The sequence below is a fragment of the Salmo trutta genome, chromosome 35, assembly GCF_901001165.1.
Source record: "Salmo trutta chromosome 35, fSalTru1.1, whole genome shotgun sequence".
Taxonomy (NCBI): Eukaryota; Metazoa; Chordata; class Actinopteri; order Salmoniformes; family Salmonidae; genus Salmo; species Salmo trutta.
Window position 1 is genome coordinate 5,396,708 of NC_042991.1, and position 15,894 is coordinate 5,412,601.

A 15,894-nucleotide genomic window follows, 5' to 3' on the forward strand; every position below is an offset into this window, starting at 1 on the left:
GGTGCCGTGAACTGGTTACACAAGCTATTTACAGTGTTATTAACGAAGAATACAGCAGAGCCAAACATGTATGACTTGAATTTAAAAAAAGGATTCAAAAGGTAACATTGTATGATTCTGATTATAATATAGGTTCACTCTTAATATTATGTTGCACAAATACCTTTATTTTTTTTAAACGTATTTATATTTAGATTTATTTTGAAGCCTTATTTAATCCTAATTTCGTTATTTTATTAGGTACGTTATCAGAGAAGAACTCCAAATACTGTCTTTGCCTAAATTGATTTTTAAAAGTACACTAAATTATAGCTGTGAACTGCCCCCGGTCATACAGGATAGTAGAGGGCTGAGGCTGTGATATATACTATCTAGGCTAATAATCCATCTGGTGAAGACGAGCTGCCTCCAGTACTGAGGAGATGATGCTCTGACTTCCGGAGTTAATGAAATTACCTCCCAGAACACACACTCCCCCCAAACATACACTCTGAAAGGACACACACACCCCTCAAACACACAGTCCCCTAAAACACACAATCCAAACACACGCTCTAACCGGACATGAATAGTCTCATAATAAAAAACCAGATGACAAGAAAGAGGCGGAGGAAGGGGGAAACCTCGAAATTAGAATCTCTCGCTCTCTCTCTCTCTCTCTCTCTCTCTCTCTCTCTCTCGCTCTCTCTCTCGCTCTCTCTCTCTCTCGCTCTCTCTCTCACACACACACACACACACACACACACACACACACACACACACACACACACACACACACACACACACACACACACACACACACACACACACACACACACACACACACACACTCCTCCACCTACACACACACAGAGTAAGAGGAGGGTTGGACTTGTTTAATCAATCACTGTGAAGCGGCGGTGCTCCTCGCGGCCCGCAGGAGGGACGGGGCTACTCTCCAGACCCCCTATCGTTGGCGGGCCCCGGCGGCTGGCTGTCAGCCAAGGGTCTCCTGATCCATGTTGGTTAAACGCGCATCAATCTGAATTTGGCAGGGTAATCAACAACCCAACTGAACTGTGAAATTGAATTCCGCGCTGGAACATCGTTGGGCCGTTTTTATGCGAAGGCTGCAGTAAGGAGAAAGTGCCGCAACATCAATTTGTCACGAGAGCTGCTGCCGCGGCAGTGGAAGAGTAGCTGCCTGTGTGTGTGTGTGTGTGTGTGTGTGTGTGTGTGTGTGTGTGTGTGTGTGTGTGTGTGTGTGTGTGTGCGTGTGCGTGTGCGTGTGCGTGTGCGTGCACGTGTGCGTGCGCGTGTGCGTGCGCGTGTGTGCGTGTGCGTGTGTGTGTGCTGTGAGCCCGTGCTGTCTACTGTTATAACCCCACTGGCTCACAACAAAAAGGGGGATTTTGTTCAATGACTGAATTGAAAGAGGAAGAGAGAGAGAGGAGAGGGAGAGAGAGGAGAAGTGGGTTCATTACAAGGTCCATGAGGCAGGAAGAATGGTGCTTCTTAAGCTGCCAGATCACTTACAACACCCTTTTGTTTTTTTTTGTTTTTTTTCTACCGATGTTAGGAATCTCCTACACGCGTCACGACACGTACCTTGCGACTGTTTTTTTCCAATACCTCTCTAAGATCTCCTACATCTTTTTCACATGGAACTAAATAGCGTGTCACGTAGTGAATTTGGTTTCAATTATAGACCTTATAGGCCTTTCTTAAAGTGTATAAAGTATAGACCGCTACAGTAGATAACTGTCTTGCTCCAATCACGAGCAAGTTATTTGTAACAACAACAAAAAGAACTCTCACCACAAAAACACTATTTCTGTTTCTACCTCTGTGTGCAACGCTGCTGGGTTTTTCCCGCTCAACAGTTTCCCGTGCGTATCAAGAATGGTCCACCACCCAAAGGAGACCCAGTCAATTTGACACAACTGTGGGGAGCATTGGAGTCAACATGGGCCAGCATCCCTGTGGAACGCTTTCGACACCTTGTAGAGTTTGAGGCTGTTCTGAGGGCAAAAGGGGATACAACTCAATAGGAAGGTGTTCCTAATGTTTTGTACACTCAGTGTCTATCAGTGTAACACATTTTGTTCTTGCCCTCTGTTTGTTGTAATTGGTGTTCTGAATATCGTACGTGGTCCGACAAAGATAATAGACGGATAAAGAGTTCTCGTGTTAATAGCTTACTGTAATGAGTGCAGCATATGGGAACTGCTAAACCTAACGATCAGACAGAGTCGGTGACCGAGGGAGACAGGGACGAGACGTTCCACGGATCATTCCTCTGCACAATTCAATGAAAGGTCAATGTTTCAGCGCGGGGATGTAAAGCTTGTTATTCACCTTCAGATTGTCACACAGGCGTTTGTCCGTCAGAGGCAACAAATGACACATGAACTGCACGTGCACAACTTCCCAAACACTGATGTTCTTCAACCCTGCTCCTGGAGAGGGATGGTGTGCACACTTTTGTTTTAGCCCAGCACTAACACACCTGATTTAACAAATCATCAAGCCTTTTTGTTGTTGTTGCTGAAAGAGTGGTGTTAGTCTGAGTTTGATCAGAAACCCTGCATACACACGCTACTGCAGCTCTCCAGGACCAGGACTAGCAGGGGGGAAGAACACTGCAGTAGAAGGCTGATTATTATGGCATCTCCATGAGGTCTAGGCCTGCAAGTCACCTTTCCAGCTCTCTGTGTGCTGCTCCACTGGCGCATAACTGAAGCTGATATAGGGGACTGCAACGGCAGAGTGGTATTTATTTGCTTGGGCCTCGTACACTTCACACACACACTAGCTGTCGTTCTGCCCCTGAACAAGGCAGTTAACCCACTGTTCCTAGGCCGTCGTTGAAAAGAAGAATTTCTTCTTAACTGAGATGCCTAGTTAAATAAAGGTAAATTGAAAAAATAAAAAATATGCTCTCTAGATGTTCTCAGAAGTGTGTATTTTCTTCTAGAAAACAAAATAAATCAGTGAAACCTTCTGTTTTCCAGTTACTTTGAAAGAGACTACGCTCCTGACTATAATTCCACTCCACGCAGCTCTCTAATCTATATGAATGTGTCTGCCCGCAGTATATCTGCAGTCGCAGGTCAAAGAGTAAGGAGTGATGGCACAAGATAGTCTTACGCTCAATAGAAGACTTCTCTCTCTCCCCTCTCCCCCGACCCCACTCTCCTTCATGTCCTACTCTCTCAGTCCCCCTCACTCCCTTGCTTCCTCTATCCCCCCCCTCGCCCCCCATCCCTCTCTCTCAGATGAACTGTGGCATTGGACTAACGCCAGTTTATCTCTTCTTCCTCCTCTCCTCCAAATGTCTCCCCCTTCCCTCTCCCTCTCCCACCCCCGTTTCAACTGTGTTATCGGGCTTGACGGCCCAGTGTTGTGGCGTTCATTGATTCTAGCGCGGCTTCTGTAAAGGCAATTCTGTGTCTGTGGCAGAGCTTTCCTCCGCTGGGGAACAGTAGATTAACTACTGACACTACATCCATCACACAGAGGTGAGGGGGAGAGGAGAGGAGAGAGGGAGGAGAAATGGAGAGGAAGGAAAGAAGATAGGGGTAGAAGAGAAGGGGGGGTGAGGAGAGGGAAGGGAAGGGAGAAAAATAGAGGGAAAGAGGAGGGGAGGGGAGAGGAGAGGAGGAGAGGAAAGTAGATAGAAGAGAGGAGCGAGGGAAGAGGAGAAAGGAGAGATGCAACTGTGGAGATAACACTGATCCTCTCTTTAAACCAGGAAGGGGTGGATACATGGGAGGCTAATACATCTGTGTAATGTTCTCTGCAGTGGTTTCAGTGGGTTTGTCAGAAAGGTCTGTCATTCCAGTGTGGTGGAAAAAGGTGTTCTCTGGTTGGCTACTATAGCTCAGTGTATGCACATTCAACATTTGCACCTTCCAGTTTATTAGGTACTTCAGAGAGAAATGCTGCCTAGCTCTTACAGTGCCTTCGGAATGTATTCTGTCCCCTTGACTCTTTCACCATTTTGTTACGCTACAGCCTTATTTTAAAATTGATTGAATAAAAAAAATCTTCAGCAATCTTCACACAATACCAGATAATGACAAAGTGAAACAGGTTTTTAGAAATGTTTGCAAATGTATTAAACTTAAAAACAGGAATACCTTATTTACATACAGTTGAAGTCGGAAGTTTACATTCACTTAGGTTGGAGTCATTAAAACTCGTTTTTCAACCACTCCACAAATTTCTTGTTAACAAACTATAGTTTTGGCAAGTCGATTAGGACATCTACTTTGTAATTTTTTCAACAATTGTTTACAGACAGATTATTTCACTTATAATTCACAATTCCAGTGAGTCAGAAGTTTACATACACTAAGTTGACTGTGCCTTTAAAAAGCTTGGAAAATTCCATAAAATTATGTCATGGCTTTAGAAGCTTCTGATAGTCTAACTGACATCATTTGAGTCAATTGGAGGTGTACCTGTGGATGTATTTCAATGCTTATCTTCAAATTCAGTGCCTCTTTGCTTGACATCATGGGAAAATGAAAATAAATCAGCCAAGACCACAGAAAAAAAATTGTAGACCTCCACAAGTCTGGTTCATCCTTAGGAGCAATTTCCAAATGCCTGAAGGTACCACGTTCATCTGTACAAACAATAGTACGCAAGTATAAACACCATGGGACCACGCAGCCGTCATACCGCTCAGGAAGGAGATGTCTCCAAAGATGAACGTACTTTGGTGCGAAAAGTGCAAATCAATCCCAGAACAACAGCAAAGGACCTCGTGAAGATGCTGGAGGAAACAGGTACAAAAGTATCTATATCCACAGTAAAACGAGTCCTATATCGACATAACCTGAAAGGCCACTCAGCAAGGAAGAAGCCACTGCTCCAAACCGCCATAAAAAAGCCAGACAATGGTTTGCAACTGCACATGGGGACAAAGATCGTACTTTTTGGAGAAATGTCCTCTGGTCTGATGAAACAAAAACAGAACTGTTTGGCCATAATGACCATCAATATGTTTAGAGGAAAAATGGGAGACTTGCAAGCCGAAGAACACCATCCCAACCGTGAAGCACGGGGGTGGCAGCATCATGTTGTGGGGGTGCTTTGCTGCAGGAGGGACTGGTGCACTTCACAAAATAGATGACATTATGAGGGAGGAAAATGATGTGGATATATTGAAGCAATATCTCAAGACATCAGTCAGGAAGTTAAAGCTTGGTCGCAAATGGGCCTTCCAAATGGACAATGACCCCAAGCATACTTCCAAAGTTGTGGCAAAATGGCTTAAGGACAACAAAGTCAAGGTATTGGAGTACCAAAAGATTTCTGCAGCATTGAAGGTCCCCAAGAACACAGAAGAAGTTTGGAACCACCAAGAAGGTTCTTCAACAAAGTACTGAGTAAAGGGTCTGAATACATCTGTAAATGTGATATATCTGTTTTTTATTTTTAATAAATGAATACAAAATCATAAAAACCTGTTTTGCTTTGTCACTATGGGGTTTTGTGTGTAGATTGATGAGGGAAAAAAACTAATTTAATACATTTTAGAATAAGGCTGTAACCTAACAAAATGTGCATAAAGTCAACGGGTCTAAATATCACCTGATCCAAATTATTATCAAAACTGGACTATTTGGAAAAGTATTTTGATAATAGTAGAAAATAACACACTGCTAACATACTGGATGTGTCTTTCCTTGGCAATAACATTTTCCGACTCAGGTTACAGAGTAAATAAACACACCAGCCCAGACGTACCTTGGCCATGGCCTGTGAGTTGGTGAGAGTCTCTGAAAGGCGTGGGTAGGTGTAGGAGCTGTAGGGGTGTGTCTGAGGGGGACTCTTAAAGGCCCCGCTGGCCCCGTAGGGCACGTTGGGCTCCTGGAGGCCGGACCCCGACCTTGAGCGCTGTCTGATGGCCGGCGTGGGGCTGGTCTGCATCACGTACGACGACTTGGGCCTTTTCTCGTACTCGTCTCTGGACATGCCGCTGTAGCTCCACTCGCTGTCCGGGTAGTTGATTTGCTCGCTGTGCAGCGAGGCTCGCGACGGTGTCCCCACCATCGACGCATCTCGGTAGTCCTGACTGGACGAACCGCCTACGGACGCCCGGTAGTACCCCCCTGTCGTGGACCCGGCAGACCCCCCTGCGCTGCCCACCCCGGACCCAGATCCCACCTCGTCGGCCAAGCGCGCCCCCGCCACCTTGCTCTCCAGGTAGGTGTGGTAGTCCGGAGGCAGCTTGGCGTAATCGGTCTTCTGAGGCATGGCGTCGGGGTAGAAGGGAACGCGGGTGGCGTGGGTGAGGTGGCCATTCTGTTTGGGAAAGCGGTAGTGTCTCCCCACGGCCCAGTCCCCATCCAGAGCAAAGCCTTTACCGTCCTTCCCGTAGGGCTCCAGAGAGAAGTCCCTACTGGAGGTGTCCAGGTCACAGGAGTAGCGGGAGTAGTAGTGGCTGAAGCCGTTCTCCTCAGGGGCGTTGGGGTGGGGGTGTGGAGGGTGGTGGGAGGGTGGTTTGGGGGCCCCGGACCCGGCCTGGTGGGGGCCCGTAGGGCTCTCTTTACGCAGGGAGTTGGAACGTGTCACAGAGATGCTGTCGAACTCCTCTAGGAGACCATTGATGGACGTGTCCTTTGGGGGCCGGTTCCCTCGAACGATGGTCTGGGGAACAGACAGTAAACACACAGTTAACGTACTGTAGCTACGCATCGCAGTGAGGGAACCATAGAAATAGAATGAAATAGGAAGATCCATTCTAGTATTTATATTTCTATGAAAGTAACTACCTGCCCATGCACAGTAGATGGACACAGTTAACGTGCTGTAGCTACGCATCGCAGTGAGGGAACCATAGAAATAGAATGGAAGGGGAACGTCCATTCTAGTAATTATATTTCTATGAAAGGAACTACCTGCCCATGCACAGTAGATGGATAATAAGTAGCCATGATGATACAAAGGAAATATCTGTACTATCAATGGAAATATGAATACACATTTTTCCATTGAGTAACATTCCTCTGAGGTGCTGTGTATTATGTTTTCTGTGATAAAATGAAAATGAGAGAGAACTGAATGCCTACTTCTCTTATAGCAACAATAGGCATCTCCACACAGCCTGGTCTTATAGACTAGATGTAACATAGTAAACATATATCCAGGACACTCAAATGAGTATGATATGTTACATTTAGTATAGTTACTTAAGACAGCAACACCTCCGCAAAGGCGGAGGTGTTGCTAACATTTACGATAGCAAATTTCAATTTACAAAAAAAAAAACAATGACGTTTTCGTCTTTTGAGCTTCTAGTCATGAAATCTATGCAGCCTACTCAATCACTTTTTATAGCTACTGTTTACAGGCCTCCTGGGCCATATGCAGTGTTCCTTACTGAGTTCCCTGAATTCCTATCGGATCTTGTAGTCATAGCAGATAATATTCTAATTTTTGGTGACTTTAACATTCACATGGAAAAGTCCACAGACCCACTCCAAAAGGCTTTCGGAGCCATCATCGACTCAGTGGGTTTTGTCCAACATGTCTCTGGACCTACTCACTGCCACAGTCATACTCTGGACCTAGTTTTGTCCCATGGAATAAATGTTGTGGATCTTAATGTTTTTCCTCATAATCCTGGATTATCGGACCACCATTTTATTGCGTTTACAATTGCAACAAATAATCTGCTCAGACCCCAACCAAGGAAGATTAAAAGTCGTGCTATAAATTCTCAGACAACCCAAAGATTCCTTGATGCCCTTCCAGACTCCCTCTGCCTACCCAAGGACGTCAGAGGACAAGAATCAGTTAACCACCTAACCGAGGAACTCAATTTAACCTTGCGCAATACCCTAGATGCAGTTGCACCCCTAAAAATTTAAAACATCTGTCATAAGAAACTAGCTCCCTGGTATACAGAAAATACACGAGCTCTGAAGCAAGCTTCCAGAAAATTGGAACGGAAATGGCGCCACACTAAACTGGAAGTCTTCCGACTAGCTTGGAAAGACAGTACCGTGCAGTATCGAAGAGCCCTCACTGCTGCACGATCATCCTATTTTTCCAACTTAATTGAGGAAAATAAGAACAATCCGAAATTTCTTTTTGACACTGTCGCAAAGTTAACTAAAAAGCAGCATTCGCAAATGGAGGATGGCTTTCACTTCAGCAGTAATAAATTTATGAACTTCTTTGAGGAAAAGATCATGATCATTAGAAAGCAAATTACGGACTCCTCTTTAAATCTGGGTATTCCTCCAGGGCTCCATTGTCGTGAGTCTGCACAACTCTGCCAGGACCTAGGATCAAGGGAGATACTAAAGTGTTTTAGTACTATATCTCTTGACATAATGATGAAAATAATCATGGCCTCCAAACCCTCAAGCTGCATACTGGACCCTATTCCAACTAAACTACTGAAAGAGCAGCTTCCTGTGCTTGGCCCTCCTATGTTGAACATAATAAACGGCTCTCTATCCACCGGATGTGTACCAAGCTCACTAAAAGTGGCAGTAATAAAGCCTCTCTTGAAAAAGCCGAATCTTGACCCAGAAATTATAAAAAACTATCGGCCTATATCGAATCTTCCATTCCTCTCAAAAATTTTAGAAAAAGTTGTTGCGCAGCAACTCACTGCCTTCCTGAAGACAAACAATGTATACGAAACGCTTCAGTCTGGTTTTAGACCCCATCATAGCACTGAGACTGCACTTGTGAAGGTGGTAAATGACCTTTTAATGACGTCAGACCGAGGCTCTGCATCTGTCCTCATGCTCCTAGATCTTAGTGCCGCTTTTGATACCATCGATCACCACATTCTTTTGGAGAGATTGGAAACCCAAATTGGTCTACATGGACAAGTTCTGGCCTGGTTTAGATCTTATCTGTCGGAAAGATATCAGTTTGTCTCTGTGAATGGTTCGTCCTCTGACAAATCAATTGTAAATTTCGGTGTTCCTCAAGGTTCCGTTCTAGGACCACTATTGTTTTCACTATATATTTTACCTCTTGGGGATGTCATTCGAAAACATAATGTTAAATTTCACTGCTATGCGGACGACACACAGCTGTACATTTCAATGAAACATGGTGAAGCCCCAAAATTGCCCTCGCTAGAAGCCTGTGTTTCAGACATAAGGAAGTGGATGGCTGCAAATTTTCTACTTTTAAACTCGGACAAAACAGAGATGCTTGTCCTAGGTCCCAAGAAACAAAGAGATCTTCTGTTGAATCTGACAATTAATCTGGATGGTTGTACAGTCGTCTCAAATAAAACTGTGAAGGACCTCGGCGTTACTCTGGACCCTGATCTCTCTTTTGAAGAACATATCAAGACTGCTTCAAGGACAGCTTTTTTCCATCTACGTAACATTGCAAAAATCAGAAACTTTCTGTCCAAAAATGACGCAGAAAAATTAATCCATGCTTTTGTTACTTCTAGGCTCGACTACTGCAATGCTCTACTTTCCGGCTACCCGGATAAAGCACTAAACAAACTTCAGTTAGTGCTAAATACGGCTGCTAGAATCCTGACTAGAACCAAAAAATTTGATCATATTACTCCAGTGCTAGCCTCCCTACACTGGCTTCCTGTTAAGGCAAGGGCTGATTTCAAGGTTTTACTGCTAACCTACAAAGCATTACATGGGCTTGCTCCTACCTATCTTTCCGATTTGGTCCTGCCGTACATACCTACACGTACGCTACGGTCGCAAGACGCAGGCCTCCTAATTGTCCCTAGAATTTCTAAGCAAACGGCTGGAGGTAGGGCTTTCTCCTATAGAGCTCCATTTTTATGGAATGGTCTGCCTACCCATGTGAGAGACGCAGACTCAGTCTCAACCTTTAAGTCTTTACTGAAGACTTATCTCTTCAGTAGGTCCTATGATTAAGTATAGTCTGGCCCAGGAGTGTGAAGGTGAACGGAAAGGCTGGAGCAACGAACTGCCCTTGCTGTCTCTGCCTTGTCGGTTCCCCTCTTCCCACTGGGATTCTCTGCCTCTAACCCTTTTACAGGGGCTGAGTCACTGACTTACTGGTGTTCTTCCATGCCGTCCATGGGAGGGGTGCGTCACTTGAGTAGGTTGAGCCACTGACGTGGTCTTCCTGTCTGGGTTGGCGCCCCCCCCTTGGGATGTGCCGTGGCGGAGATCTTTGTGGGCTATACTCGGCCTTGTCTTCGGACGGTAAGTTGGTGGTTGTAGATATCCCTCTAGTGGTGTGGGGGCTGTGCTTTGGCAAAGTGGGTGGGGTTATATCCTGCCTGTTTGGCCCTGTCCGGGGGTATCATCGGATGGGGCCACAGTGTCTTCTGATCCCTCCTGTCTCAGCCTCCAGTATTTATGCTGCAGTAGTTTATGTGTCGGGGGGCTAGGGTCAGTCTGTTACATCTGGAGTATTCTCTTGTCTTATCCGGTGTCCTGTGTGAATGTAAATATGCTCTCTCTAATTCTCTCTTTCTCTCTTTCTTTCTTTCTCTCGGAGGACCTGAGCCCTAGGACCATGCCTCAGGACTACCTGGCATGATGACTCCTTGCTGTCCCCAGTCCACCTGGCCATGCTGCTGCTCCAGTTTCAACTGTTCTGCCTGCGGCTACGGAACCCTGACCTGTTCACCGGACGTGCTTGTTGCACCCTCGACAACTACTATAATTATTATTATTTGACCATGCTGGTCATTTACAAACATTTTAACATCTTGACCATGTTCTGTTATAATATCCACCCGGCACAGCCAGAAGAGGACTGGCCACCCCTCATAGCCTGGTTCCTCTCTAGGTTTCTTCCTAGGTTTTTGGCCTTTCTCAGGAGTTTTTCCTAGGGAGTTTTTCCCAGCCACCGTGATTCTTTCACATGCATTGCTTGCTGTTTGGGGTTTTAGGCTGGGTTTCTGTACAGCACTTTGAGATTTCAGCTGATGTACGAAGGGCTATATAAATAAATTTGATTTGATTTGATTTGATTTGACTTAACCTCTCTAGGGTAGAGGGCAGTATTTTCACAGCCGGATAAAAAACGTACCCGATTTAAACTGGTTACTACTCTTTTCCAGAAATGATAATATGCATATAATTGGTAGATTTGGATAGAAAACACTCTACAGTTTATAAAACTTTTTGAATGGTGTCTGTGAGTATAACAGGACTCATATGGCAGGCCAAAACCTGAGAAGATTCCATACAGGAATGGCCCTCTCTGACCATTTCTTGTGCTTCTGTGGCATCTCTGTCAAAAATACAGGATCTCTGCTGTAACGTGACAATTTCTAAGGCTCCCATAGGCTCTCTGAAGGCGCCAGAAAGTGGAATGAGATCTCTGCTGTCTCTGGGCTAGGTACAGGAGCGCTGTTTGTGAGTGGTCAGGCTGGTGGCTCAGAGACAGGAGATGCGCAGCCCTGAGAAGCGGCTATGTTTTTCTTTCAGCCTTTGAACGAAAACAACGTCGCCCAGTTGGAATATTATCGCTATTTTACAAGAAAAATAGCATAAAAAATGATTTTAAACAGCGTTTGACATGCTTCGAAGTACGGTAATGGAATATTTTGATTTGTTTTGTCACAACATGCGTCCGCGCGTCACCGTTCGGATAGGGACCTGAACGCACAAACAAAACGGAGGATATTTGAACATAACTATGGATTATTTTGAACCAAAACAACATTTGTGGTTGAAGTAGAAGTCCTGGGAGTGCATTCTGACGAAGAACAGCAAAGGTAATCCAATTTTTCTTATAGTAATTCTGAGTTTAGTGAACGCCAAACTTGGTGGGTGTCAAGTTAGCTAGCCCGTGATTGCATAAATTAGCTAGCCCGCGATTGCATAAAGGAGTTCTGTATCTATAATTCTTTAAATAATTGTTATGTATTTTGTAAACGATTATCAAGAGTAATTTAGTAAATTCACCGGAAGTTTTCGGTGTGTTTGCTAGTTCTGAACGTCACATGCTAATGTAAAAAGCTGTTTTTTGATATAAATATGAACTTGATTGAACAAAACATGCATGTATTGTATAACATAATGTCCTAGGAGTGTCATCTGATGAAGATCATCAAAGGTTAGTGCTGCATTTAGCTGTGGTTTTGGTTTTTGTGACATATATTTTAGCTTGAAAAATGGCTGCGTGATTATTTCTGGCTGGGTACTCTCCTAACATAATCTAATGTTTTGCTTTCGCTGTAAAGCCTTTTTGAAATCAGACAATGTGGTTAGATTAATGAGAGTCTTGTCTTTAAAATGGTGTAAAATAGTCATATGTTTGAGAAATTGAAGTTATAGCATTTTTATGGTTTTTGTATTTCGCGCCACTCGATTCCACTGGCTGTTGACTAAGTGGGACGATTTCGTCCCACATACCCGAGAGAGGCTAAGGCAAAAATGAAATTAGGCTGGTTAGTCGGGGTGGCTGGGTAAGCATATAACACAAACGTTTAGGAATTCAAAGGTTGCGTGCTCGAATCGCATCGGATCGAATCACAACTTTAGAGTTTGAGCTAATTTGCAACTTTGCAACTTTACAACTTTACAACTTTTTAGCTACTTTGCAACTGCTTAGCATGTTAGCTAACCCTTCCCCTAACCCTAACCTTAACCCTTTAACTTAATTCCTAACCCTAACCTTAACCTTAAACCCTAACCCTAATCCCTAGCCCACCTAACGTTAGCCACCTAGCTAACATTAGCGTTAGCCACCTAGCCACCTAGCTAATGTTTGCCACAACAAATTGGAATTCGTAACATTTCATACTTTTTGCAAATCGTAACATATTGTACAAATTGTAATTAGTAAGATATTGTACTAATTGGAGTGTCCCGGATTTACTTTTACTATGTTACGTCTACCCCTGAGTCCAAGTTGCTCCACAACCCCCTGTCAGTGTGAGTTGGAGAAAGGACTAAAAGAGCTACCCTGAAATGAAAGGAGAAAGCAAAACGTATATTGGGAAAGATTATGTTCTATCCCATTTCTTTCCCAAAAGATAAGCTTCAATTTCAGTGGGAGGAACTGATCAGGGCACATTAATAATTGTAAGGCGAAAGAAGCGCACACCTGTTTAGGCGAAGTGCTGGCTAGCGGAGTAGAACACTTGGAAAAGAAAAGGAGAGCTGCACACACAAGGAGCTCAGAGGCAATAATTGAATAACATAATAAGCAACATTTTATCAGACATGTGTCTTATACCCTGATGAAGACAGCTTGTCTGTCAAAATGTTAGTTATTAGGTTATTACATTATTGCTTCTGAGCTCCTGGAGTGTGCAGCTCTCCTTTTCTTTTTCACATGAATAATTGTGACATTTGGTGCACTGCACTTACACCCGCTTACACACGCACACACACACACGCACGCACGCACGCACGCACACACACACACACACACACACACACACACACACACACACACACACACACACACACACACACACACACACACACACACACACACACACACACACACACACACACACACACACCACACACTGCTGCTTCAAACCCCTAATGCAGCTGAAACAACAGCAGCATTGCTCATCCTCTCCTACCCACGGTAAGCTCTTTACACGGCAGAGAGGGCTGCGCGTGTGTGCGGCGTGTGTACGGTCGCGGTGTGTGCAGATCTCTGTGAGGGGAATCAAAGCCCTGTGTGTCTCTGCCTCCAGAGGATCAAAACAATGTGAGGTAAAAACATGAGGGTTAAGGACAGAAGAGGATGACACAGCTTCTCTCTCTCTCTCTCTCTCTCTCTCTCTCTCTCCCTACTTGGATTTGAGGGAGATGTAAAAGGACAATGCATCGGGATGTCTACACCTTCTGCTCTATATTCTATAGGTAATGCGTTGTGCCTTGTTCATATAACTTGATCAGGGATTTATACATCTAACGGTGTAACATCAGCACATCAACAGACACACACGACAGCCCACTCCCCTGTCTGTCACCCAATTGCTACATAGTACATACTGCCGTCATCAACAGTCACATATAGTGCTGTGAAAAAGTATGTGCCCCCTTTTCTGATTTTCTGTTTTCTTATGCATATTTTTGATACTGAATGCTCTCAGATCTTCAACCAAAACCTCATATTAGATAAAGGGAACCTGAGTTTACAAATAACAACAATAGATATGAGGTTCTTACTAAGGAATGCAGTGTTTGGTTTTTGCCAGACAATGGGACCCATCTCATCCAAAAAGTTGACTCAAGTTTGCCAAAATCAAGACTCTTGGAAGAATGTTCTATGGACAGATGAGTCAAAAGTATAACTTTTTGGACGACATGGGTCCCATTATGCCTGGTGAAAACCAAACACTGTTTTCCACAGTAAGAACCTTATACCAACGGTCAAGCATGGTGGTGGTAGTGTGATGGTTTGGGGATGCTTCGCTGCCTCAGGACCTGGACGACTTGCCTTAATAGAAGGAACCATGAATACTGCTCTGTATCAGAGAATTCTAAAGGAGAATGTCAGACCATCCATCTGTGAGTTGAAGCTAAAGCGCAGCTGGGTCATGCAGCAAGACAATGATCCAAAACACACAATCAAGTCTACATGAAAATGGCTAAAAAGCAACAAATTTGAAGTTATGGAATGGTATAGTCAAAGTCCAGACTTATTCCCAATTGAGATGTTGTAGCAGGACTTGAAACGGAAGAGTGGGCCAAAATTCCTCCACAGCGACGTGGGTGACTGATCAACAACTACAGGATGTGATTGGTTGGCGTCATTGCAGCTAAAGGTGTCACAACCAGTTATTGACTGTAAGGGGGCTATTACTTTTTCACACGGGGGAATTGAGTGTTGCATACCTTTGTTTATTAAATAAATGAAATAAGTATGTAAATGTTGTGTTATTTGTTCACTCAGGTTCCCTTTATCTAATATCAGGTTTTGGTTGCAGATCTGATAACATTTAGTATCAAAAATATGCAAAATAAAGAAAATTAGAGAGAGGGTAAATACTTTTTCATTGCACTGTACGTCCCAGACTATAAGGGTTGCGTCTGGAAAGTACTGTTTTTCAAAGTGAAATCTGTTAGAAATATATAAAGTTTTGTACAGAACCTTTAGAATCAATTTCTTTCAATTCAAGAGATTAATTGAAATTCAAATTCAGGAATTCAATGTGTAATTTGGGAAGGCTGAATTTAATCATGAACACTCACTAATTCAATTGGCAGGGAGCACTGGAGAGTGTCAATTATTTAATAAAACATGAACCTTGTTTGGTTGAAAATCCATAACCTCTGTATAGGAGACAGAGAGAGAGAGAAGAAAGAGAGAGGGCGAGAGAGCGTGAGAGAGAGAAAGCAAGAGAGAGACACACGCAAGGTTAATTGTGTGCCAAATCACTGTCAAGCGTCCCGGCATCACGTAAAGTCGGTGCTGGAAATCTTCCCATTATTTTGAATTAACGGCTGATAGTTTGGAGTACCTAGCTCTCGCTCTCTCTCTCTCTTTCTCCCTTCTTGGTTATTCACAGTGTATCGGTGGTGACAGCAGCCATATTTCAGAGCGCTGAGACTCTGGCCCATCCGCCGGTGATACACTGTAATAGATCTAGTCTCTATCCCACTGTCTGTATATATGTCTGTCTCTCTGTGTCTGTCTGTCCATCTGTCTGCTCAAGGTAAGCACTGGTAGAGAAGAAAGGCAGAGGGGAGAGGGTAAGGCAGAAGGAGGAGAGGATTGGGCAAGAGGAGGAGAGGAGATCTAGTCTTTATGCTGTGTACTTTATGCTGTGTTCCCTTTTGCCCTCAGAACAGCTTCAAACTCTACAAGGTGTTGAAAGCGTTCCACAGGGATGCTGGACCATGTTGACTCCAGTGCTTCCCACAGTTGTGTCAAGTTGTCTGGGTGTCCTTTGGGTGGTGGACCATTCTTGATACACACGGGAAGCTGTTGAGCATTAAAACCCAG

General features: G+C 44.2%; 1 protein-coding gene across 5 annotated transcripts in view; it reads right to left on the minus strand.

Moving 5' to 3' along the window:
* Positions 1–15,894, minus strand: part of LOC115174486 (serine/threonine-protein kinase PAK 5) — a 126,573-nt gene that overhangs the window by 24,068 nt on the left and 86,611 nt on the right. For all 5 annotated transcript variants that reach the window (XM_029733051.1, XM_029733052.1, XM_029733053.1 and 2 more), the window contains one exon: positions 5,740–6,642. In XM_029733051.1, coding sequence (XP_029588911.1) covers positions 5,740–6,642 — 903 coding nt within the window. The remainder of the gene's footprint in view (positions 1–5,739; positions 6,643–15,894) is intronic.